The 25,545-nt window shown below is 43.8% G+C and overlaps 1 protein-coding gene across 1 annotated transcript in view; it reads right to left on the reverse strand.

The window, feature by feature from the left end:
* Window positions 1-2,160: 2,160 nt before the first annotated feature.
* The window catches only part of LOC130356303 (E3 ubiquitin-protein ligase makorin-2-like), a 77,896-nt gene continuing 54,511 nt past the window's right edge, over window positions 2,161-25,545 (reverse strand). Inside the window, exons 7-8 of the mRNA XM_056557603.1 lie at window positions 17,748-17,886; window positions 2,161-2,577 (exon numbers count right to left, since the gene is read on the reverse strand). Of these exons, the coding sequence (XP_056413578.1) occupies window positions 2,407-2,577; window positions 17,748-17,886 (310 nt within the window). The 3' untranslated portion in view covers window positions 2,161-2,406. The remainder of the gene's footprint in view (window positions 2,578-17,747; window positions 17,887-25,545) is intronic.

Genomic DNA, 25,545 nt, shown 5'->3' on the forward strand with positions numbered 1-25,545 from the left:
AAAAAACTACTTGTCCAAGGGACTAAAGCGGAACACAATCTACTTGTCCCTCAAGAAAATTCACTTGTCCTGGTTGATGAAATAATTTCAACCAAAATAGTCTTATGTGTTACTGGGGGGGGTTCTGCTTCTCCAGTTTGTGTGCTGCATTTTGTGTCAGAAAATGCTGGAAGTTGCATTTAGTTAGTAGATAACTACAACTCCAAGCATGCCCTGATACAGCCTATGGTTCTGTGGGTATTGTAGCATGTTGCACTGTATAGTAGGACAGTTAAGGTTATTGTGTAACATGCTGGGAGTTGTAGTTTTGGTTTGTGTCAGCTGCAGAGCCATAGTCTATGTCAAGGAATGCTGGGAATTACAGTTAGTAACTACAACACCCAGCATGCCCTGATGCAGCCTATGGCTCTGCATCTGAACCGAACCAAAACTACAACTCCCAGCATGTTACACTTTATAGTTTTACAGTTTAGGTTATGGTCCAACATGCTGGGAGTTGTAGTTTTGGTTCGGGCGTGTTTGCGTGCATCCGTGGGGCTCTTGGTTGGCGCGTGAGTATGAAGAGGGCGGGATTCTGGGGGTGCAATTTAGTGCGGGTGCCACTAAAAATAAATTAAATTAGATGGAACAACTGCCCGACGTGACAGTCCGCTCCTATACAAAACATTCATACATGCACCAGCCATTGCCCCCATACACACACACACACCACTGCCGCCCCCCCACATCATACATTACATACACTCACACCATACATATCCACCAGTGTTTCCCAACCAGGGTGCCTCCAGCTGTTGCAAAACAACTCCCAGCATGCCCAGGGCATGCTGGGAGTTGTAGTTTTGCAACAGCTGGAGGCACCCTGGTTGGGAAACACTGATTTACACCATACATATGCACACATCATACATACACCTGCCCCCCCATCATACATTACATACACACATCACACATACACTCACACCATACATATACAACCACCCTTCCTGCCGCCGTCTGCATTTTTGGTTTCCTCACCTGAGCCACCATGAGTGGACATCAGAGCTGTAGTCCCGGCCAGTGTGAGGTGAGATTTTCGTCCTCTCCTCTCTCCCATGCTCTGTGTTTTCCCCGTGCAAACAAGCAACCTCCCCGTGGTGGATTAGGTCCTGTCTAGACAGAGCAGGGGGAGGGGGAGAGCTGTGTGCGGGGGATGGAGCTGTCTACGTCCTTTCTCTCACCCTGCTGTGTCTTCTGAGCTGCGTCCTCCATCCTCCGGGAGGGGAGATCAGGGGGCTCTGCAGTCAGCTGGAGGCCACCGCCCCCTCCATACACTGAGCGCTGGTGTGAGGTAAGATTTCCAAAGTCGGTCCGGCCCCGCTAGCCCGATACAGGGCTAAATCTGAAAAATTCACCTGCCCAGCGCCCAAAACTACTTGTCCCGGGCGATAGGATTTCCACATCCCTGTTTATACATTTTCCATATCTAGTCTTGAGTTTGTGTTAAGTTTTCCTCTTCTTCCTAGTGATAAGTTACTCTCATACAAGCAAAAACTAGTCAAGTTAAAACAAGCCCCTGAGTGTCTATTTTGACAGATTCTGTGGAGTAGCAGGATAACCACTGTTCCATGGGTATACATATTATATGCCAACAACTAGCACATAGGAGTTGAGGGTCTGGAAAACCCAGTGAATTGGCAAGGCTCTCAGTTCCTCTCATTACTGCTAGAAAATGGCTGCAAGGATAGTGTGCTGTGCGAGAATGAATATAGGTTTGTCCCCCCTCTACCCATAAGGCAACAAATCATGTTGCTAAGCCTTATTTTTATCAGTTACCACAATGGCCAACAAGTCTATTAAATATATTTCTGTATAACTATAGAAAGATTTATTCATTCAAGGTTTATCGTATGCAGTGTGCTACTCCTACTATTTAGCATCTAGTTAGATTTTGTAGAATAACCTTGTAATTTGATCCATTCAAGTTAGACAGAAGAACCAAATTTCATCTAAGATATTCCAGAACCTAGTCTACTGAATTTGCTTCCCTTAAGCAGTTCACCTTGTGGAAGGTCCTGATTAACATGTCTATAAGAACAGTATACTTTTAGCACAGCAATATATATGAATCTCTCTCCACAATTTACAAGATCAGTCACAGCAGAGAAACACACAAGCAAAATACATAATTCTTTATTCTAATTTTTTTTTTTTATCACAATTTAAAAACTTTTTTTTGAACAGATTGAAGTTCTGGAAATCATTTACCCCAAAGAACCAATGGGCTATTTTAAGGCCTGCTGAAAAAGCACTGCTACAATTAAACCCAGGGATGTGAGCAATATTCTTTCATACTTTACACATTTTAGAAGCAAACCTAGGAGGAACACGAACATGCAAGATAGCCAGTTTAGACAACTTTGAACATTACTCTGAATCACTACATTCTCCTAACAAGATTTCAACTTCCTCAGGAAAGCCCAAGCTAAGCTGAAAGCGATCTTCAATAAGTGCAAGGGTCAGAGCACAGTGCAGTAGGTCAATGTCTTCCTCTTCACTGAAGTCTTCTTCATAAATTCCTACCAGTTGTGAATATGACTGAAAGACAATTTGAATCAGTAAGGCAAGATATAAATATAAAAACACAATGGTGAAATCAAAACCCAAGCAGAGGAAAAGGTGACCAATTTCCCCTACCAACCAGATTGCTTCTTTCATTTTTAACAAAGCCTCTGAAAAATGAAAGCAATGTGAATGGTTGCCATAGGCAACTTTTCCTCTTCACGTTTTGATAAATCACCCTCCATTACTCTTAATTTTGAACATTTATTTTTTGACTCCTTGTGTATTTGTAGACAGTCTAGTCTAAGTCTGCACCATTTGTTTTATTTCAAGAGTGGCCCTGATTGACCATTTCTCAATTCCACTAAGATATCCCACATAAGAATCCCTTTAGGCTAAGTTTCTACTTTGTTTTTTGGTTTGGAAAAAAAATTAAAAATGCCTTAAAAAAAAAAGGCAGTGCAATTTGTTGGGTACAAAAGGGAAAAAAAATGCAGTAGTGATAAAAGTAGTATTTAACTAAGAAAAAAAAAAAAATTACTAATAGTGTCCCCAATAAACAAGTGATAAAGTATTTAGGGATATGGGGTAATATCCCTACCATTTATCGTTTTAATATATTAAGTCTTGAGCTAGGTTTTTTGACAATTACTTTAACTGGAAACCCCCACTTGTAAATAATCCCATGGTCTCTCAGGAGTCGTGTCTCATTAGCAAACTCTCTGCTGATTTATCCCCAGGCACAATGGCAAAACGCAAAGAGCTGTAATTTCATAAATTTTTCGGGTAGTTGTGGGGTTTTCCTTGCAGCCAGTAATATTTTTCTTTTATATGATAGAAGTGCATGCGTAAGATCACATCTCTTGGGAGAGCAGTAGGAACGGATTTAGGTTTGGGCAATCTATGTGCCCTATCCAGCATGAGATCCAGGGGAGAAGCTTGCGGTAATAAAATATGGAAATAATCTTTGAGGTATAAGAGCAAATTTTCCTGGCTAACCTCTTCAGGTATCCCTCTGACCCTGAGATTATTCCTCCTTGTGCGGTCCTCAATATCTTGAGATCCAGACCAAGTGGGCTTTGTCCAGGGAAGGCAATCCCTTGACGGAACTAGGCGTTTCTTAAACTTCATTGCAAAGGCAGTGGCCGATCGGATGCCTTCTCTGCTCCTATCTTTGGATGAGGAGAAGGCATTCGATCGGGTACACTGGGGGTACATGGATAGAGTCCTGGGGGGACTATAAGATACCAACCAAAGTTATCTCAGCCATCATGGCCCTATATTCTGGCCCCTTCGCCAGGGTGAGTAACGGGGGGGGTTTAAATCTAGACCCTTTAACATGTCCAATGGTACCCGGCAGGGATGTCCCCTGTCGCCTCTATTTGTTTTGATAATAGAACCCTTGGCACAAAAAATTCGAGAAGGTCAAGAGATTAAGGGTATAAAAGTGTGCGCCAATACTCATAAAATAGGACTTTTTGCAGACGATGTAATCTTGTCAATCTCAGAGCCCGACCATTCATTGACCCCCCCCTAATGTCTATACTAGACCAATTTTCCCAAATAAGTTACTACAAACTAAATATAGTAAAATCAACAGCTCTCCCGTTGTCTCTGGATACAATGACAAGAGCGGAATTAATAACCAAGTTCCCATTTACATGGTCAGAGGATTCCCTTACATATTTAGGTATTAAACTAACAACTTCCCCAAAGCAATCAGTTTCCACCAATATAGAGATATTATGCTCTAAACTACAAGCAGATATAAAAACCTTTTCTAAACTGCCTATTTCTTGGGTAGGACGGATAGGGTTGGCTAAGATGGTTTTATTGCCCAAATTATTATATTTGTTCCGAAATCTCCCCCTTAAGATCCCCTTGGTTTCCCTTAAAAAAAAAAAACTTCAAACCATTCTTTTGAAATATATTTGGAAAAACAGTATGACTAGAGTATCTTCGAAAATATTCTATAGACGTATTAAACAGGGTGGATTGGGCTGCCCAGACCTCAGGAATTATTACCGCGCAGCACATCTGACTCAATTACAAAGATGGTGGCATAACGACACTTCAGCCAAATGGGTAGAAATAGAAGCAAACTTAACACAGCTCTATGTCAAATCATGATTAATAAAAAATCAATACCGACAATTAGCCCAACAGCCAAAACAAGTATGGAGAGTAGAGATGAGCGAACTTACAGTAAATTTGATTCGTCACAAACTTTTCGGCTCGGCAGTTGATGACTTATCCTGTGTAAATTAGTTCAGCCTTCAGGTGCTCCGGTGGGCTGGAAAAGGTGGATACATTCCTAGGAAAGAGTCTCCTAGGACTGTATCCACCTTTTCCAGCCCACCGGAGCACCTGAAAGCTGAACTAATTTATGCAGGAAAAGTCAAAAACTGCCGAGCTGAGAAATCGTGACGAAACAAATTTACTGTAAGTTCGCTCATCTTTACTGGAGATCTGGCGGTATGCCCTATCCAGTAATATAATAAATGATACTGGGTATGATAGTATCCCAATAGCACCCATAGATAATTACCAGACACAGACCATTCCCTATGGATTAAAAGAGGAATTACCACAATTGGAAAAATAAGCAACAAGGGTCACCTACTACCATTTGAACATATATCCCAGAAATATAACATACATTCACGTGATTGTTTATAAATATTTGCAGTTCCATCACTTATTGGGGCAACATAGAATAGTATTACAAAAACCTGAAACAGTTTGAGAAGTATTTTTTTTTTCTATCTAAAGGAGGTAGGGGTGCCATCTCTATAGCATACTCAGCGAGTCAATCAACCCTACAGAACGATAGGTTTAAGTTTCAGGTAAAATGGGAAAACGATTTGGCTAAGCAGATCTCCTCTGAATGCTGCTTATACTCTCTGCCATCAAGCTTGCCACACTGCGTATCACATTTGTAAAGTTCCCGTAAAACGTATGTACCGCTGGTACTTTACTCCAAATCGCCTGGCAAAAATGTATCAATGAGGATAGGGGTATCTGCTGGAGGTGCATGCAGGAGCAGGGGACACTTCTACACATTTGGTGGAATTGCCAACCGTTGCAACATTTTTGGAAAATAATAAGTATCCTATTAAATAGAATATTTGGGCCCAATCCTATTTGTCTTCCTGAGATAGCCTTTTTAAACATAGGTTTGGAAGAATTTCCATCTAAAGAAAGGACTATAAGCTTTCATTTATTGTCTGCAGCATGCACGGCAATAGCCAAGAACTGGAAATCTACTAACGTTCCTAATATAACAGATTCTAAATTCTTTGAGTCACGTATCTACAATGGAAAGATTAAGGTTAGATAAAGCGGGCAGTTCAACCTCACTACACGCCAAACAAACTTTATGGGACAACTGGATAGAGAAAATAAGAGAAGAGTCTAAAGTGTCTCAGAGCGCAGCTTTCTTCATGTTAGTTGTAGGAACAAAATAGCTGGAGATGAGAGGATTAGATGGAGGAAGGGTGCAAGATGAGGTGTGTGAATGTAGGTAATCCTGATCTTTTGGGGTGAGTATGTTGAGTAAGGTTAAGTTAACAGAGAATTAGTTTGTGCTCACCTCACTCCAGAGAACTGGTGCAGCACGAGTGAAGTCTTGGAGTGAAGTCTTGGAGACGGGAGTGAGAAGTTCGGATTATAGAAGATGTTAGTGTGAGATCATTAGCAGATCGGAGAGAATGTGTAGGATGGTAGACGGTGATGAGAGAAGAGATGTAGGGAGGTGCAGCATTGTGGAGAGCTTTGTGTGTGATACTGAGGATTTTGTACTGTATTCTGGACTGAATTGGTAACCAGTGTAATGACTGGCACAGGGAGGAGGCGTCTGTAGCAGCTGGAGAGGAAGATGAGTCTGGCTGCAGCATTAAGGATGGACTGGAGAGGAGAGAGTTTGGAGAAAGGAAGGCCTATTAGTAAAGAGTTACAGTAGTAGAGGTGGGAGTGAATCAAAGCAATAATGAGAGTTTTAGCAGTTTCAGTAGTGAGAAACGGGCAGATTCTGGAAATGTTTTTGAGATGCAGGTGAAAACACGAAAGACTGAATATAGGGAGTGAAAGACAAATCAGAGTCAAGCAGCATGTCTGCTTCCCAGGAGTTATGGTAGTACCACATACCGCGATGGAAATGTCAGGGTTAGGAACAGTATCAGTTGATGGAGAAAAAACAAGAAGTTTTGTTTTCGAAAGATTTAGTTTCAGATATTAAGAGGACATGATGTCTGAGACGGCAGAGAGACAGTCACTGGTATTCTGTAGGAGTGCAGGGGTGATGTTGGAGGAAGAGGTATAGAGTTGGGTGTCATCAGCATAGAGGTGATACTGGAAACCAAATCTACTGATTGTTTTCCAATGGGGGATGTGTGGAGTGAAAAGAGTAGAGGACCCAGGACCGATCCCTGGGGAACCCAGACAGCAAGGGGAAGAAGTAGAGCCAGAAAACTAGACGCTAAAGGAGCGGCCAGAGAGATAGGAAGAAAACCAGGCAAGAGCAGAGTCCTTGAGACCGATGGAGCGGAGACTACTGAAGAGGAGTTGGTGATCCACAGTGTCAAAAGCCACAGACAGGTCCAAGAAAATCAGTAAAGAGAAATTGCCATTTGATTTGGCCGTCAGAAGATAGTTAGTGACTTTGGAAAGGGCTGTTTCTGTGAAGTGAAGGGAGTGGCCACTCTTCTATAGTCCCCTCACTGCTGTATATATACACACACCTATTCATATTTCCCACAGAGAAATGTGAATGGCTGTAACCATCTGACCAATCACAGCTCTCTGCGGGAAATCTGAATAGGTGTATATATACAGCAGTGCAGGGTACCATAGAAGAGTGGCCGCCCGCATCTATACATTATACAGAAGGATCGCAACGGGCTGTCAATTAGTACAGGTACTACTCCCATGATGAAACATGTTCCATGCTGGGAGTAGTAGTACCTAAATGTAAAATAAAAATGTAGTGCGTTTTTCACTTTTTTCTTTAATATTGTCGGCTACATTTTTAAGGTCACCGCCTGCCCACATAACTTGAACCCGTTTTAAAAAATTAATTTTGTTAAATAAATAAAAAAATATATTAAAAAAAGCTACAGTAGTGTAGGAAAAAATTGTATCTAACGAAATGTATCTTTTTCCATCTCTACCACTTTTTTGGATGGCTGAAGTCCAAAAAAAGAAATAAAACGACCTACAAAAACGCCAAGTTAAATCCCACGTTTATCTTTTTTTTACCCCCCATAGACTTCTAAATAAAAAATAAAAATTTTAAAAACCCCAGTGGCTCAACATGCTGCGATTTTGGATAGCCGCCAAGGAGCTAAAAAATGCCAAAAAAAAGTGAAAAAACGCCAAGTGGAATAAGATTTTTGCCATTTCCCATTGATTTACAGCTAACATCTGGCCGCAGAGTTTTTTGGCCGAAAAAACACCATGCGGCAGAATTGACATTTTTCTTGGAGTTTTCCCAAAAAAGAAAAAAAACAAGTAGAAACTTAGACCTAATCACCAGGAAACCTGTTAAAAGACCCACTCCCTCCTTCATACAGGGGTATAATGGGTGTCATGTAGACTAGCAATGATTACTTACCAGTTATCTGTTTTTCAGAAGCTCATGACAGTCCTGGAGGGGACCTCCCTCCACAGGATATAAAAATGAGACCCAGCTCTCCACCCTTCAGAGAAAGAACTCCAAAAAATGTAGCCAGAATACACAAAAATGTAGAAACAAGGGGGGGGGGGGGGGTGGATATAAGTGAGGGGTGCTGTCATGAATTTCTGTTAATTTGTTAAGATGCTACAGTGGTCTGTTCCGCCTTGCTTGTTTAAGTAAGCTATGGTTGTGGTATTGTTCAAAGTCCAACTGTACCACTACATCTTTCCATTGAAACTGAGGAATTAGCTGGGAGATGGCTTGGAATACTGCTATTTGATGAGGAATGAACTGGGGAAGGAGACCATGTGCCCTGAAGGAGGTACCGATTGCAAAAAGCTTAACACCCAAAGAGCTAGTAGAAACATGGAGAAAACAAGACCCTTCAAATTGCCAGGCGCTGCAGACTCGCACAATGGATGAGAATGAGCCAAATAGTATATCAAAGCGGTCCTCAGCAGAACAGTTTGAGGGAAAAATATAAAAATAAAAAGGGTTAAGACGACATTTCAGGAAAAACCCTCCCTACCTCATATCAGTGTGCATAATGATATTTAATGCATTAAAAAAAGGTGCCAAATACAGGGGTCGGTCGTCCGTGTAAACACAAACAAAGTTCATAGCATAATTATCCAAGCCCCCCAAAGGGCTGGCATCTGTAGTTACCCCAGTCACTATCATCTGTGGTAACAGTATCAAGACACTGGAGGTAATTGCAAATTTTTGATTTAAAGCAAGAATTTCTCTAAGGTGGTGGATGAATTTCCAAAGAGACAGGGCGGTCCCAGCTGCTTAGAATATCCACTTTTATTGTGGAAATGGACCCATTTTGCTGCCATTATACAAGAGGTCATTAGACCTAAAATGTAGAGTTTTTAGATCTCTCTCGAAGGATCCATTGGGGACACAGACCATGGGTATATGCTGCTTTCTCTAGGATGCTTGACACTACAGCAAGAAAAGTCGGCTCCTCCCAGCAGGGTATACCTGCCCACAGGCCTCTGAGGTAATCAGTTTTTGTCACCGAGCAATAGGAGACCAACAGGTCAAGAGAAAAACCACGAACTGTCCGAGCAACCAGAAGGAAACTGAACGCACCCGCGGACAGACAACTGAAATAGGAACACCAGAAAAACAGTGGGTGCCGAGTCCCCCAATGGATCCTTGGAGATTTTTATGCTTACTGTAAAATCTCTCGTTTTCCCTTATCGGCTCCATTGGGGGACAGACCATGGGAAGTACCAAAGCAGTCCCTTGAGTGGGCAAGGAAATCTTTCAGGTGGACGGCTGGACCACCGCCGCCTGCAACACCTTACGGCCTAGACTAGCATCAGCTGATGCAAAGGTATGTATCTGGTAGAACCTTGCGAAAGTGTGCAAAGACGATCATGTGGCCGCTTTACAGATCTGCGAGGCCGAAGCCTTGTTTCAGAGGGCCCAGGATGCCCCGTAAGAACGGGTAGAATGAGCCAAAACCTTTAAGGGTGGGATCTTCCCCTTGCAGCGGTAAGCTTCCAAAATAAATCGGATCCACCGAGAAATGGTGGCCTTAGAAGCAGATTGTCCTTTATGACGACCTTCCGGAAGAAAAAAAATAAAAAAATTCACACTGCTGAAAGGAAGTAGTGACAGAGATAGGTCCGAACCGCCCTCACCACATCAAGTTTGTGGAGCAAACGCTCCCTGGGATGAGAAGGGCCCGGACAAAAAAGGACGGCAGGTCCTCATTGAGATGAAAGGCTGAAACCACCTTAGGTAAGAAGGATGGACCTGGACGGAAAACAACTTGTCCGGGTGTACAACCAGGAAAGGAGAACGGCAGGAGTGAGCTGCCAGCACTGACACCCTCCTGAGAGTTAATAGCAATAAGGAATGCCACCTTCCAGGAAAGGAGGCGAAGAGCAATGTCCCTGAGAGGTTGCAGGGAGAACATCTGGACATGAGAATTAGACGCCAGAGGACGTTGAAAAATGGGAAGGGCCGAAACTTGACACTTAAGGGAGCCGAGAGCTAACCTTTGTTCCAGCCCCGACTGCAAAAAGGAAAGAAGTTGGGGAATGGTAAACACGTCCTGAGGAAAAGGCTGAGTTTCACACCAACGAAAATAAGACCGCCAGGTACAGTGGTAAATCTTCGCAGAGGAGGGCTTGCGACATCTGTCGTGACAACCTGCCAGTGAAGGGGAGAGCCACAAATTGAAAACGGCCTTCCAGAACTGCAAAGCAGAGGTACCGCTGATGACCGGGAAATATTGGAACGTGGAGGTAGGCATCCTTCATTTCCACTGAGGAAAGAAACTCCCCTTGATCCATGGATGCCACCAAATGGAGAGAGACTCCATTTGGAAATGGAGTAGAAGATGCTGGTTGAGATGCTAGAGATTCAATATTGGGTGAACAGAAATGCCATGGTAGGTTTGCGGGTTCCCCATTTGGCCGCTAAACGGCCGGAACAGTTAAGTCAGACTTATTGGAGGCGGCGTCCACATCCCAGGCTTTAAGCCACATGGAGCGACGGAGGGCTACAGATTGCTTGGGGCAAAGGGAGCACAGCAGTCCAAATGCATGGAAGCAGAACACAGAAAATCTCCAGCTTTGGAGCACTAGGTCAGATAAATCCTCCGGAGGGGATCCTGAAAGAATACCCTGGCGGAGTTGGGAAGACCATACTGAAAAGGGCTTTTGACACCCCGGCAGAAGCAAAAGCAGGAGGAAAGGAGGAATCTGCTGCCTCAAAGGCAAATTTTGCTAAAGTCTCCACCTTCTTTTCTGCTGGATCCTTGAAGGCAGCCGCATCAGCTAATGGCAGGGTAGTCACCTTAGAAAGGCGGGAAACCGGTGGATCCACAGTTGGAGAGGAGGTCCACCGAGCAATGAGGTCCTTGGCGAAAGGATATTGCCCTTGAACCCTCTGTTTCCTGAAACTTGTCAGGATGCCTCCAGGCGGACTCCAGCAAGGCTTCAAATTCAGCTTGAGAGCTGAAAATCTTGGGTGCCAGTCAGGCACGGTGAAAGGAAACTTCTGGAGCTACGTCCGAAGTTCCTGAGTCCTCTAGGTGGAAGGTGTCCCTTATGGCCAAAACCAATGAGTCCACCTGGTCAGACACATCTGTGCGGAGTCAGAGGCCGAAACAGAATCCTCATCTACAAGTTCTCCAGGTGAGTGGGAACGAGTGGAGACAGCCCTGGAAGACGGAGATACTGACCTGGTATGCGGTTCTGGGGAGCCAGAGTGGCGACCAGGGGAGCGACTTACAGCAAACTGGAGCAGAGGGGCGATGCCTGTGAGGGAAATGAGTCAGATGATATACCTCTATTACGCTTGAGAGAGCGATTAGTATAGGGAGAGGGAGAGTGGGTCTCTCTGGAGGGTCGGAGTAAGGAGGAGCAAAACCAGAAATAGACTGGAAGAGGGAAGATACCCAACTGGAGGCATAGCCAAACCCACAGGATGGAGGAGCATCCTGAACAGAAACCACAGGGGGGTCAGGGGGAGCAGTGGTGCAGGCGTAACAAGTGGGTTCAGCAGAGCCAGACACTTTTGTATTACAGCCCTTGCAGGTATAATAGGTGACCAGGCTGCTTAGAGGAAAAGTTCTGGGCTCAGACATGGTTAAATGAAACTGTCTCACCCAGTGTGTGTCCCAACAGGGCAGCTGCTGTGAGGAGAACTTAAGTGCAGCTGAGAGGGGAGGGGCTGAGAATGTATGGCCAATGAACAGAGCAGCTGCTGTGAGGAGAATTTCAGGGCAGCTGAGAGGGAGTGAGAGGGGGGAGGGGCAGGAGAAAGCAGGACAGTGGAAAAAAAAAAAAAAAAAAAAAAAAAAAAAGAGGGCCAGATAAAACTATGGGTGTCTGATTGTCCTAGGAGCCCCTCTGTGCGCACACTGAGTTAAATGGCAGTTATTTTGCACGTTAGTGTGAGATTGGGGTTAATCCCCGCTGGCCGCGGGTGGGAGGGCTAAGGTCCGGCAGAGCCTGAGGCCGAAAAAACATGTGGCTGGGATAATGGCGCCCGCTCCCAGCCCTGATTGCATATGGGAACGTCAGGGGAAGGGAGCGGGTAAACATGCCACCGGCAGTTTTTCCACGCTGCCGACAACAGAACTGTGTCCCGGGCGCAAGATGCGGCCTGGGCTAAAGCCGGCACTCACATGGAGTGTCAGAGGGAAAGTCGGCATCCACGGCTGCTGAGGGAAGGGAGCTGTTTAAAAACGCTGGCGTCTGCACAGACAGGCGCCGAATACAGTCCTACACCACTGATCATGTCCCCCAATACCAAGGATTAGAGAGACCCAGAGAATAAGGGAGGGCTTAGTCCCCCCTGAAACTCCCCATAACTCAAGGACTAGGAAGGAGTTGCCCAGCTGTTATGCGTGGGCCAAAATTGGGGGTCTCCAGAGGTTTAAAGTCCCCTAACCTGTAAAAAAGGGGGGGGGGGGGAATACGCACCTCATTCAGAAGAACTTACCTCATGAAGTCTTCAGTCAGCCTTTATTCACCTGCATCATGCTGGGCTGTAACAGCGAGATGAGCAGGGAAAAGTGGGGGACTGGACCCATGAGGTACAACCCCAGGCGCTGACAGTTGGCAAGAGGGGGTTGACAGTACATCCACGAGGCCTGTGCCCCCTCAATTGCAAATGGGGGAAACTGAACGCTATGCTCCTGAGTCCCCACCTGAAAACAGGAAAAGAAAAGGGAAGAAACGTCCCTAAACCTAGAAAACAAAATGTGAGACCTGGTCTGGGGAGACCCCAGACTAGTGTCTACCTCATTAAGACAGTAAGCTAAAACTGATTACCTCAGTGGGCTGGTAAACCATGCTGGGAGGAGCAGACTTTTCTTGTTTCCATAGTGTCAAGCCTCCTAGAGACAGCAGCATATGGTCTGTGTCCAATGTAGCCGAAAGAGAAAAAAGTTTTATCCTTCTCCCCAGGTGGCTTTTAAACATTCCATCTGGACAATACAGACATTTGAAACGAAATTGTACATACAATGATCAATACCAGATGGAAGCTCAATCCCTTACACATAAATTTAAAGAAGGATACACCAAATTTTACTAAAAGCCAGAACCAAAAAAAATAGACAATCCAGATAGAAACACCTATTTTACACAGATACACCCCCCCGGCACTAAAAGGACGACCTAACACGTTTTATATTAGCTTTTAATCAAGAACACAAAAAAAAAAAAAAAATGAATAAAATTAAGAAACACTGGCATCTGTTACACCAGAACAAAATGTTAACAGCCATTTTAGCACCAACTCCCTCTATTTATACAAAGGCTCCATTTAGAGGGCTTTTACCGATGCAATACATGTTCTAATTGCAAATTAACTAAATTCCAAAAGAAAATCGAAAACATCTGCTCCACTGTCAATTTCTGGTGGGAAATGGACAATATTTCCCTCAATACTAAAGGTATAATATACATTATACAATGTGGCTGCAATAAGCAATACATGGGCAGAACGAAACGGGCACTTAAAACATACATCTTAGAACATATTTATAACCTTAAAAAAGGCAACACCAAACACCCATTATCCTTACAAATCCTACATCACCAACAAGATCCATCCAGCATAATATATATACACATGCATACAAAAAAAATAAAAGATTGGAGGGGAGGCGATTACATTGCAGAAATGTCAAGGGCAGAAGCTAGGAAGATCTACGAATTTGAAACTTAAGGGCCAAAAGGGTTTGAACTCTGAATTTTAAGTTTTTGGATTCCTGTGATTCCTCCATGATGAGCTTTGCCCTTCGCCACATCCAGTACCAAGCTGTCCATCAGTGTCTGGATTTGCCCAGAGACAGAGCTCACATGGCATACACCAGCTGCACCAGAAGTCCCCATGTTTGTCACATTTTATTTTACTAAATTCCCCTTAATAAAAAAAAAAAATAAAAAAAATGTCTAAAAATTCGTTGATTACATTTTAATCCAAACTGTCAACTTTCTTCAGTTTTATCATCTTAATACATCTACTTGTTTATCCTTGTATTACAATGCCAATATCTTTATCCATTTACTTTCCATAACATGTTATCTTATTTTAAATTCTATTTTTTACATACCGTACTTTACATTAAGTTTATCTAATTTTATTTAATTTATCCAGGTCACATCTCATATTACACATACATATATATATACATATACATATATACATACATATATAAAAAGTGTATATATAAATGTGCATATATGTATCAATACAATACCAATAACACTAAATGAATTTCTCAACAAATCATAACCACAACTTCATATTTTTTTAATTCACATCCTTCAGACTAGTTGTATATAATTGTATTTTTTGTAACTTCTCTAATCTATCATGTTTTAAAATGTGGACTGGATTGTGCATACAATGTGATATTTTTAGAACAGCCTACAACCCAGTCCACAGTTTACAATGAACCTTAAATTGCTGCCAATTAAACTGCGAAGACTATAAAAACTGTATAACAATATGGGGCACACTATAGCTATTGAAAAAGGGGTCTCACCGAAACACGTCTAGCACTATACCCTAACCTCACAGACCACCTACTGGACCAATCTCGTTCATCCACAATTCACAACAGCTGGAACCCCCCCAGAATTGGGACCACTGAGACGTGCACACTGCCACGAGGACACCGTCTACCTACACCAGAGCACCATCGGTTACCTGCATCCACTCAACTTCTGCTTGCCGCAATACCATCCATTCAGCTGGACACCTTCCCGTGTCCCACTGGAGAAACCCCGGGATCCATTGCACAGACGTCTATCTCTCCGGCTGCCCAGCCGAGCCAGTCTGCGACACTGAGCCCAGCACACCAGGTGCTACCATCGAGCGGTGAGTGGTGCAGAAGCACCAACAACTCTTTTTGAGTACAAAATTACTATTTGTTGCCACAATCACTGACAGAAGATTTGACACTATTACTAACTCTCGATACAGCAAAAATTGGATGCAAAACACTATTGCAAGCATAATATTAGGTGGCTGTCATATGGACTAATTTATTTTATTCTATTTTCTATTGCATTTTATTAATATTGATCATCTATATTGCATATTTGGATAGTCCACAGCAAGGGCCCTGCTTGGACTGTTCCGCGCAGTTTTATAAAATAAATGCTATTTTATTACTATCTATACAACTAGTCTAATTTTACATATATTCTTTCACATCATTCTCCAAACACAGTATACCTTGAGGTCTGTATCCATTATTTTCAATTCTCTCGACACGTAGGGTTACGTGGAACACAAACCTCAGAATATACTGATTATACTGCAAGCCCCCCAACAGTCTTTTAGAGTCTAGAAGAATGCCCAACTACTGATACTGTTTGGAAGGGATAAGATTTGACTTAAATTGGTACTGTCAGATACAAAAACTTTTGATGTGATGTAAACCAATAGGTTTTGCAATTGCTTTCATTCACTTTTTCAGTATGAAACTGAAACTGCCCCCTCACCTGCTTGGACATATACTAGTTCTGCTGTGTCCATGCGTCAACACCTATCTCATGGACACTGAGCCGAGAAGTTTGTGACGAATCAATTCACTAACTTTGCTCATCTCTAACCACAATTCTTGTATATTAACTGCCCAGTTATAGCTTGTATCCAACCATGTCTCACTTATGCCTACTTTGTCATAGTCTTCTTCCAACATTAATAGCTCCAGTTAATCCACCTTATTATTGAGGCTTCTGGCATTTGTATATATGCACTTTCCTCTCATCACTTGACTGTTCTAACTAGAGACGAGCGAACTTAAAGCAAATTCGATTCGTCACAAACTTCTCGGCCCGGCAGTTGATGACTTATCCTGCATAAATTAGTTCAGCTTTCAGGTGCTCCGGTGGGCTGGAAAAGGTGGATACAGTCCTAAGAAAGTCTCCTAGGACTGTATCCACCTTTTCCAGCCCATGGGAGCACCTGAAAGCTGAACTAATTTATGCAGGAAAAGTCATCAACTGCCGAGCAGTTTGTGACGAATCAAATTTACTGTAAGTTCGCTCATCTCTAGTTCTTACCCCTCCATCCAGCCCCAGTTTTATCACCTAAACCCTAGTTTTCCATCTACAAAATCTTCATTATAATATAGTTTCCCCTCACACTCCCTCCCCCCCCCCTCCTTCCTACACAAACTTCTGAGCCACTTGTTTAGCTTCTTGATCTCAAACTGCCTCTCTAGTGTGGCACTGGTTGTATTTCAGAAAATACTACTGTGGAGGTCCTTGCCTTAAGATTTATGTGTGGAATGCGGAAGGAATACTCTGTATAGACATTCTGCTGCAGAACCACAATGACTAACAGGATATTGATGCACTGTTCACATGGTATTTCCACGGCAAAAACTCTGCCATGGAAATTCTATTTAACGTCCCCAAACATGTAAATTTTTGCAATTTTCGATTTGCAGTGCATTCTTGTGCAGTCCTAGCACCTGCTGGATTATTCAAATGTGCAGAATGCCTGCACATGTTTTCCGTGCAGGCGTTCCACACACTTTTTGCCATGTGAACAGCGCCTTAGGGGAGATTTCGCATAACCTGTGCAGAGGAAGAGTTGACCAGTTGCCCATAGCAACCTCTTCCTTTTCACCCTTAAAGAACAAAAGAGAAAAGCCTTTACAAGATATCCCCAGCATACAATGTACAACTATAGCTCATGAAAAACCCACTCTGTTGCTTTAGACACAAGCTGCTCCTCAGGTTAAGACTAGAAGGCGGTTGGTATGTGGTAGGACATCAGCAGTTAAAAAAGCCTATAGGATTGGAATTTAACGTTTTTATTTTGGCGCAAAGTGGAGTCCCTTCTGCCCACCATCACCTCTGCAATACCCAGAAGGTGAGCCAAGCTTGAAGATGGTACTACTTTAGAGACTAAACTCGAGACCACCCCAAAAACCCATCCACCAGCCAAACAGAGCAGGATAGCGAGGTAAGCTGACAGGGATCCCCATTAAAGAAATATATGCAATTACATATAGCCACCAGTAGTGCACTGAGTTATTTATGTATTGAGAAATAGTAGTACAGAACACCTAAGACATGACTGCTGAAATAGAAGGGTTTTTCCCCAGGGAACTAGCCTACAAAAGGGTTAAGCAAATTTTACAGGAGCCCCTTAGAACCTCTCTGGACCTACTCAGAACAGGAAAACACTAAGGTGGTGGGGATGGGCGCTTTTAATCTGTTTCCTGTTACTATTTGGTCCAAGGGGACTCCTGTAGGTCATCATTGTGAATCGCTTATTTAGGGGCGTGTTCTCAGCTTGACCCATTTACTGCTCAATGCACACAAAACCCTTTAAACACATAGCTGCAAGTTTCCACAAAAGAGATGGTCACTGTGTCCTAATAGTTCAAAAGGATTTAATTACTGTAAAGTTTTAGACTTGCACGTTTCAAATCTTCGACTAGGGATACGCTTAGCCCTGAATTACAAAGTAAGTATTTTAAACGATCTACAGTATCATGTATAGAAAAAAAATTATATATTATTCTCACCAAGGCAGAGGCACTAGCCCTTCGTTGATCTTTCTTCTTTCTCCTTCGGTGACCATGTGGTAAATCATGAAGATAGATACATTCAGACTTAAAAGGGCAGTACCCATTACTTCTTAGGAAGAATCTGCAGCGGATCTTACTGCAGGGAAAAGGCATTTTGTAAGTAATGTTAATTGATAAACCCATTATCCAAAACACATTTACAAGGAATGGATATAGATTGGATAGGATATAGAAAGAAAAAGGTGACCTTCACCCAGGCGCTCGGAAGTCCAGAGGAATCTCGCAGAGAAGTGGATTAAAAGTTCAAGCTTTTATTGATTCATAGCAACAATAATGCGTTTCAGGGTGTACATACCCCATCTTCAGATTGGCAGGTTAGTACAATACATCAATGTTAGTATAAAAAGCCCCCCCGTTTTCAATAGAAAACAAAATGGTGGTGGGGTCGGAGGTCAAAGTGGCACAACACACAACCATAAAAATGCAGAAAATAAGGTTTGATGCTTGGATTCATATGTTATGCTTATTGTTTAACCCCTTAACAACGCAGGACGTAAATGTACATCCTGGTGAGCTGGTATTTAACGCACCAGGATGTACATTTACATCCTATGCATAATCACGAGCATCGGAGCGATGCTCACGTCATGCAAGGTAGGTCTCGGCTGCCGATAGCAGCAAGGGACCCGCCCGTAATGGCGGACAGCCGCGATCGTGCAGATGTCTGCCATTAACTCCTCAGATGCCGAGATCAATAAAGATCACGGCATCTGTAGCATCGCGGTCACTAAAATGGATGATCGTATCGCCCGCAGCGCTACCAGGGCGATCCGATCATCCAGAACAGTAGACGGAGGACCCCTCACCTGCCTCCGCTGCCTTCCACAGTTGGGGTCTACACCAGCCTGTTAGTGTAAAAAAATAAAATTTGAGGCCTAAATTGGTGATTTGCACAGGGGTGGCTAATTTTACAGCGGTTCTGACAAACACAAAAATATAAATACCCACATGTGACCCCATTTTGGAAACTACACCCCCTCATGTAATGTAATAAGGGGTACAATGAGCATTTACGCCCCACAGGTGTCTGAGAATTTTGGAACAGTGGTCCGTGAAAATGAAAAATTTAATTTCTCATTAGCACAGCCCACTGTTCCAAAGATCTGTCAAACGCCAGTGGGGTGTAAATACTCACTGCACCTCTTAAATTCTGTCAGGGGTGTAGTTTCCAAAATAGGGTCACATGTGGGGGGGGTCCACTGTTCTGGCACCACGGGGGGGGGGGGGGGGTCTTTGTAAACGCACATGGCCCGACTTCCAATCCAAACAATTTTTTTTCCCAAAAGCTCAATGGCGCTCCTTCTCTTCTGAGCATTGTAGTGCGCCAGCAGAGCACTTGATGTCCACACATGGGGTATTTCCATACTCAGAAGAGATGGGGTTACAAATTTTGGGGGGTCTTTTCTGCTATTAACCCTTGCAAAAATGTGAAATTGGGGGGGGGGGGGGGGAGCGCACATTTTAGTGAAAAAATATATATTTTTTTTTTTTGCATATGCAAAAGTCGTGAAACCCCTGTGGGGTATTAAGGCTCACTTTATTCCTTGTTCCGTTACTCAAGGGGTCTAGTTTCCAAAATGGTATGCCATGTGTTTTTTGCTGTTCTGGCACTATAGGGGCTTCCTAAAGGCAACATGCCCCCCAAAAACCATTTCAGAAAAACGTACTCTTAAAAATCCCCTTGTCGCTCCTTCACTTCTGCGCCCGCCGAACACTTTACATAGGCATATGAGGTATGTGCTTACTCAAGAGAAATTGGGCTACAAATCTAAGTATACATTTTCTCCTTTTACACCTTGTAAAAATTCAAAAATTGGGTCTACAAGAACATGCGAGTGTATAAAATGATTGTGAATTTTCTCCTTCACTTTGCTGCTATTCCTGTGAAATACCCAAAGGGTTAAAAAACTTACTGAATGTCATTTTGAATACTTTGGTGGTTGCAGTTTTTATAATGGGGTCATTTATGGGGTATTTCTAATATGAAGACCCTTCAAATCCACTTCAAACCTGAACTGGTCCCTAAAAAATTGTGAGTTTGAAAATTGTGAAAAATTGGAAAATTGCTGCTGAACTTTGAAGCCCTCTGATGTCTTCCAAGAGTAAAAACTTGTCAATTTTATGATGTAAACATAAAGTAGACATATTGTATATGTGAATCAATTTTTTTTTTTATTTGGAATATCCATTTTCCTTACAAGCAGAGAGCTTCAAAGTTAGAAAAATGCAACATTTTCAAATTTTTCATCAAATTTTGGGATTTTTTACCAAGAAATGATGCAAGTTACCACAAAATGTTACCACTATGTTAAAGTAGAATATGTCACGAAACAACAAACTCTGAATCAGAATGATAACTAAAAGCATTCCAGAGTTATTAATGTTTAAAGTGACAGTGGTCAGATGTTCAAAAAATGGCCGGGTCCTACAGTGAAAATTGGCTGGGTCCTTAAAGGGTTAAGTGCAGAGCACATATGGGGTATTTCCGTACTCCGAAAAGGAGATACAAATTTTGGGGGTCTCTCCTTCACCTCTTGTGAAAATGAACAGTATGGGGCAACACTAGCATGTTAATGTAAAAAAATTTACACCAACAGAGTAGACCCCAACTTCGCCTAACATTTTGGGGTCTTTTTCTCCTTTTACCCCTTTTGAAAAGGTAATTTCTTCCAAGTACATGAATACCCCATATGTGGCCCTAAACCGTTGCCTTGAAATACGACAGGGCTCTGAAGTGAGAGCGCCATGCACATTTGAGGCCTAAATAAGGGATTTGCATAGGGATGGACCCGGATGCAAGAATTGGACTTTCCTCAGATAGCAAAAAATACCCTACAGCAGTGTTTCCCAAAAAGGGTGCCTCCATCTGGGAGTTTTGCTGCAACAGCTGGAGGCTCCATTTTGGAAACTGTCGTAAAAGTCTTTTTTATTTGGGGGGGGGGGGGGGGGGTGTAACTAGGGGTATATGTAGTGGTTTACTTTTTATTTTGTGTAGGGTTTTTAGGGTAAGTTCACACAGGTGGGTCTCCTGCTATGAGTTTGAGCTGCAGCGGTAAACCCCCGCCCATGTGAATGTAGCCTGTACATTCACACTTGTGTGTGGGGTGGGGGTGTCAAACCTCCAGCTGTTGCAAAACTACAACTCCCAATGCCCTTTGGCTGTCCAAGCATGCTGGGGGTTGTAGTTATGCAACATCTGGAAGGGCTACTGCTTGGACACCACTGCAGTGGTCTCCAAACTGTGGCCCTCCAGATATTGCAGAACTACAACTCCCAGCATGCCCAGACAGTCTTAGGCTCCGAGCATGCTGGGCGTTGTAGTTTAGCCTTCAAGGAGTTGTCACAGTGAAGATCACTTACCACTAGTCTTCACTGCCACCAGTCCTGCCACGATCTCTGGTACCTCGCCGCAGTCAGGTACTGCGGCACCCGATGCCATTTTCCATTGCAAAGCTACGTGAATGGTATATCAGAACGCATCCAGCAGCCGCCAGCCAGATGATCCTGATCAATATACTATTCATTCATAGTGCCGGTGGCTGCATAAGTATATAGAAGCGCTGTGGGGGGCTAATAATGCTATATAGCGCCGATCATGCTGACAGATATACTATTTCATGGGGGGGGGGGGGGGGTGCAGATAATGCTATGTCTGGGATGCTTTTACTTTTCATTCTGATTCAAAGATCTTTTTGGTGACAATGTACGTTATGTTACTGGTAAATTTGTCAATACTTGCATCATTTCTTGGTGAAAAATACCAAAATTTGATGAAAAAAATTTACATTTTTGCATTTTTCTAACTTTGCAGCTCTGCTTGTAAGGAATAGATATTACACAAAAATTATATTTATTCACATACTATATGTCTACTTTATGTTGGCATCATAAAGTTGACATGTTTTTACTTTAAGACTTAAAGGGCTTCTAAGTTCAGCAACAATTTTCTAATTTTTCACAAAATTTTTCAAAATCAGAATTTTTCTGGGACCAGTTCAGATTTGAAGTGAATTTGAAGGGCCTTCATATTAGAAAATACCCCATAATACATACTGCACCCCTCAAAGTATTCAAAAGGACATTCAGAAAGTGTGTTAACCCTTTAGGTGTTTCACAGGAATAGCAGCAAAGTGAAGGAGAAAATTCACAATCTTCATTTTTTTTTTACACTTCTGTTCTTGTAGACCAAGTTTTTGAATTTTTACAAGGGGTAATAGGAGGAAAAGCCCTCCAAAATTTGTAACCCCATTTCTCTCGAGTAAGGAAATACTTCATGTGTATATGAAGTGTCTGGTGGGCGCAGTAGAGGACTCAGAAGGGAAGGAGCGACAATGGGATTTTGGTGAGTGAATTTTGCTGAAATAGGGGCTTCCTAAATGTGACATGCCCCCCAAAAACTATGGTGCCAGAACAAAACAAAGACAAAAACCCCACATTGAATGCTATTTTGGAAACTACACCCCTCGAGGTATAAAAAAAAATTAATTAAAGAGTACAGTGAGCCCTAACACCCCACATGAGTTTGACGATTTTTTTAAAGTCTGTTGCATAAAAAATAACTAGAATGACGTTTTCCCCCCCAAAATTTTTACCCCATATGTGGATATAAAGTGCTCTGTGGCGAACTAGTGTTCAGAAGGAGCGCCATTGAGCTTTTGGAGAGAGAATTTGTTTGGAATGGAAGTCAGGGACCATGTGTGTTTACAAAAATCCCCTGTGGTGCCAGAATTTTGTGGGGGGGGGGGGGGGGTCCATTGGCACTATGGGGGCTTTGTAAACACGTGGCCTTCCAATCCGGACACCTTTTCTCTCCAAAAGCTAAATGGTGCTCTTCTCTTGTGCATTGTAGTGCACCAGCAGAGCACTTTACATCCACATATGGGGTATTTATAAACTCCGGAAAAAGCCGCCCAAAATTTGTAACCCCATTTCTTCTATTTTCCATGGTGAAAATGAAATTTAGGTTAACACCAGCATTTTAATAAAGGTCTTCATTTTCCCATCCAACTTTAAAGGGGTTCTCTGGTGCTTACACATCTCTTCCCCTATCCAAAGGCTCACTATACCCCCCTTGTTCCATTCCGTGAGGGGTGTTTCCAAAATGGGGAATTTTTTTTGCGTTTATGTCAGAACTGCTGTAAAATCAGCCACCCCTGGGCAAACCACAAATTTAGGCCTCAAATGTACATCGTGCACTCTGAGCCTTGTGTGTCCACAAAGCATTTTATTCCCACATATGGGGCATTTCTGTACTCAGGAGAAATTGTGTTACAAGTTGTTGTTTTTACCCCCTTTTACCTCTTGTGAAAATAAAACGTACCGTATTTATCGGCGTATAACACGCACTTTTTAGGCTAAAATTTTTAGCCTAAAGTCTGTGTGCGTGTTATACGCCGATACACCCCCAGGAAAGGCAGGGGGGAGAGAGGCCGTCGCTGCCCGCTTCTCTCCCCCCGCCTTTCCTGGGGTCTAGAGAGCTGCTGTCGGCCCTTCTCTCCCCCTGGTTATCGGCGCCGCTGCCCGTTCTGTCCCCCTGACTATCGGTGCCGGCGCCGATAGCCAGGGAGAGAGAAGCGGCGCCGACAGCCAGGGGGAGAGAAGGGGCAGCGGCACCCATTGCAGGCGCAGCTGCCCCGTTGCCTCCCCCCATCCCCGGTGGCATAATTACCTGAGTCCGGTCCGCGCTGCTCCAGGCCTCAGTCGTGCGTCCCCGGCGTCATTGCTATGCGCTGAACGGCGCGGCGCATGACGTCAGAGCGCCGTGCATAGCAACAACGCTGGGGACGCACGACGGAGGCCTGGAGCAGCGCGGTAATTATGCCACCGGGGATGGGGGGAGGCAACGGGGCAGCGGCGCCGGCAATGGGTGCCGCTGCCCCTTCTCTCCCCCTGGCTGTCGGCGCTGCTTCTCTCCCCCTGGCTGTCGGCGCCGGCACCGATAGTCAGGGGGACAGAACGGGCAGCGGCGCCGATAACCAGGGGGTGAAAAGGGCCGACAGCAGCGCTCTAGACCCCAGGAAAGGCAGGGGGAGAGAAGCGGGCAGCGACGGCCTCTCTCCCCCTGATTTCCTGGGGGTATATCGGGGTATACACACGCACCCTCATTTTATCATGGATATTTGGGTAAAAAACTTTTACCCAAATATCCTTGGTAAAATGAGGGTGCGTGTTATAGGCCGGTGCGTGGTATACCCCGATAAATACGGTATATGGCAACACCAGCAGGTTAGTATGTAAAAAATAAATAAATAAAAAAAAATTACACTAACAGGCTGGTGTAGACCCCATATTTTCCTTTTCATGAGGGGTAAAAGGAGAACAATTGTAAGGGGGTGTATTTGTTAGTGTAGTGTTTAGGGTACATTCACTCTGGCGGCGGTTTACAGGGAGTTTCCCACTAGGAGTTTGCGCTGCAGCAGAAAATTTGTCAGAGCTCAAACTTGAAGCAGGAAACTCCCTGTAAACCTGCCCATGTGAATGTACCCTGTACATTCACATGGGGGGGGAGGCAATCCTCAAGCTCTCAAAACTACAACTCCCAGAACACACTGACCGATCGTGCATGCTGGGAGATTTATTTTTGCAACAGCTGGAGGCACACAGGTAAAAGAACCTAAGGGTTTTCAAACCAAACTGATCGCCGAAGGGCATGGTGGGAGATTTACTTATTCAACAGCTGGAGGTACGCAACTACAATTGCTGGGAGTTGGTTTTGCAAGATCTGAAGGGCCAGTTTAGAGACGACCACACAGTGATCTCAAAACTATAGCCCTCCGGATTTTGTAAAAAACTGCAAATCCCAGCATGCACAAACAGCTGTCTGGGCATGCTGGGAGTTGTAGTTTTGCAACATCTGAAGGGCCACAATTTGGAGATCACTGTGCACTGGTCTCCAAACTGTAGCCCTCCAGATGTTGCTAGGCAACAACTAACCAGCTTCTGTAGGATTGCCGCACCAGGGAGCCGCATTGCCATCCTCTGCTGCCCGCCGCTGGCAATTGACCCTCTGGTGCCAGTCACATCAGTTCCCCTGCTCTGCCTGGATCTCCCTTATTTTCCAGATCACTGGAGACCCGGAATTGCCACAGTTGGGAGGGTGAGGGACAGGGTCTCCACCAGGGGGTTTGCACTGGGTGCCTGCTGAATGATTTCAGCAGGCATCCCGGACCAGTCCCTGCCCGGTGAGCAGCAGGGGGACCAGAATTCCCTTGGGCGTACAGGTACACCCGTGGTCCTTATGTACCAGGGAGCCAGTGTGTATCTGTACGCCCTTGGTCCCAAAGTGGTTAAAGGGGTATTCCTGCGGGAAAAAAAAAAGTTTGGTATATCAACTGGCTGCTGAAGTTGAGTTGTTTTCTGTCTGGCAGTGCTCTCTGCTGACATCTCTGCTTATCTCGGGAACTGAAAAGAGTAAGGTTTGCTATGGGGATTTGCTTCTACTCTGGACAGTTCCCAAGATAGGTGTCAGAGCAATTAGAAAAGAACAACTTTACTTCAGCAGCTCATAAGTACTGAAAGGATTAAGATTTTTTTTAATAGACTTTACAAATCTGTTTAACTTTCCGGAACCAGTATTAAAAAAAAAATAAAAAAAAAAAAAAAAGTATATGCACAGACACACACACACACACAGAGACACACACACAGAGACACACACACAGAGACACACACACAGAGACACACACACACACAGAGACACACACACACACAGAGACACACACACACACAGAGACAC

This window comes from Hyla sarda, chromosome 2, assembly GCF_029499605.1.
Source record: "Hyla sarda isolate aHylSar1 chromosome 2, aHylSar1.hap1, whole genome shotgun sequence".
Lineage (NCBI taxonomy): Eukaryota > Metazoa > Chordata > Amphibia > Anura > Hylidae > Hyla > Hyla sarda.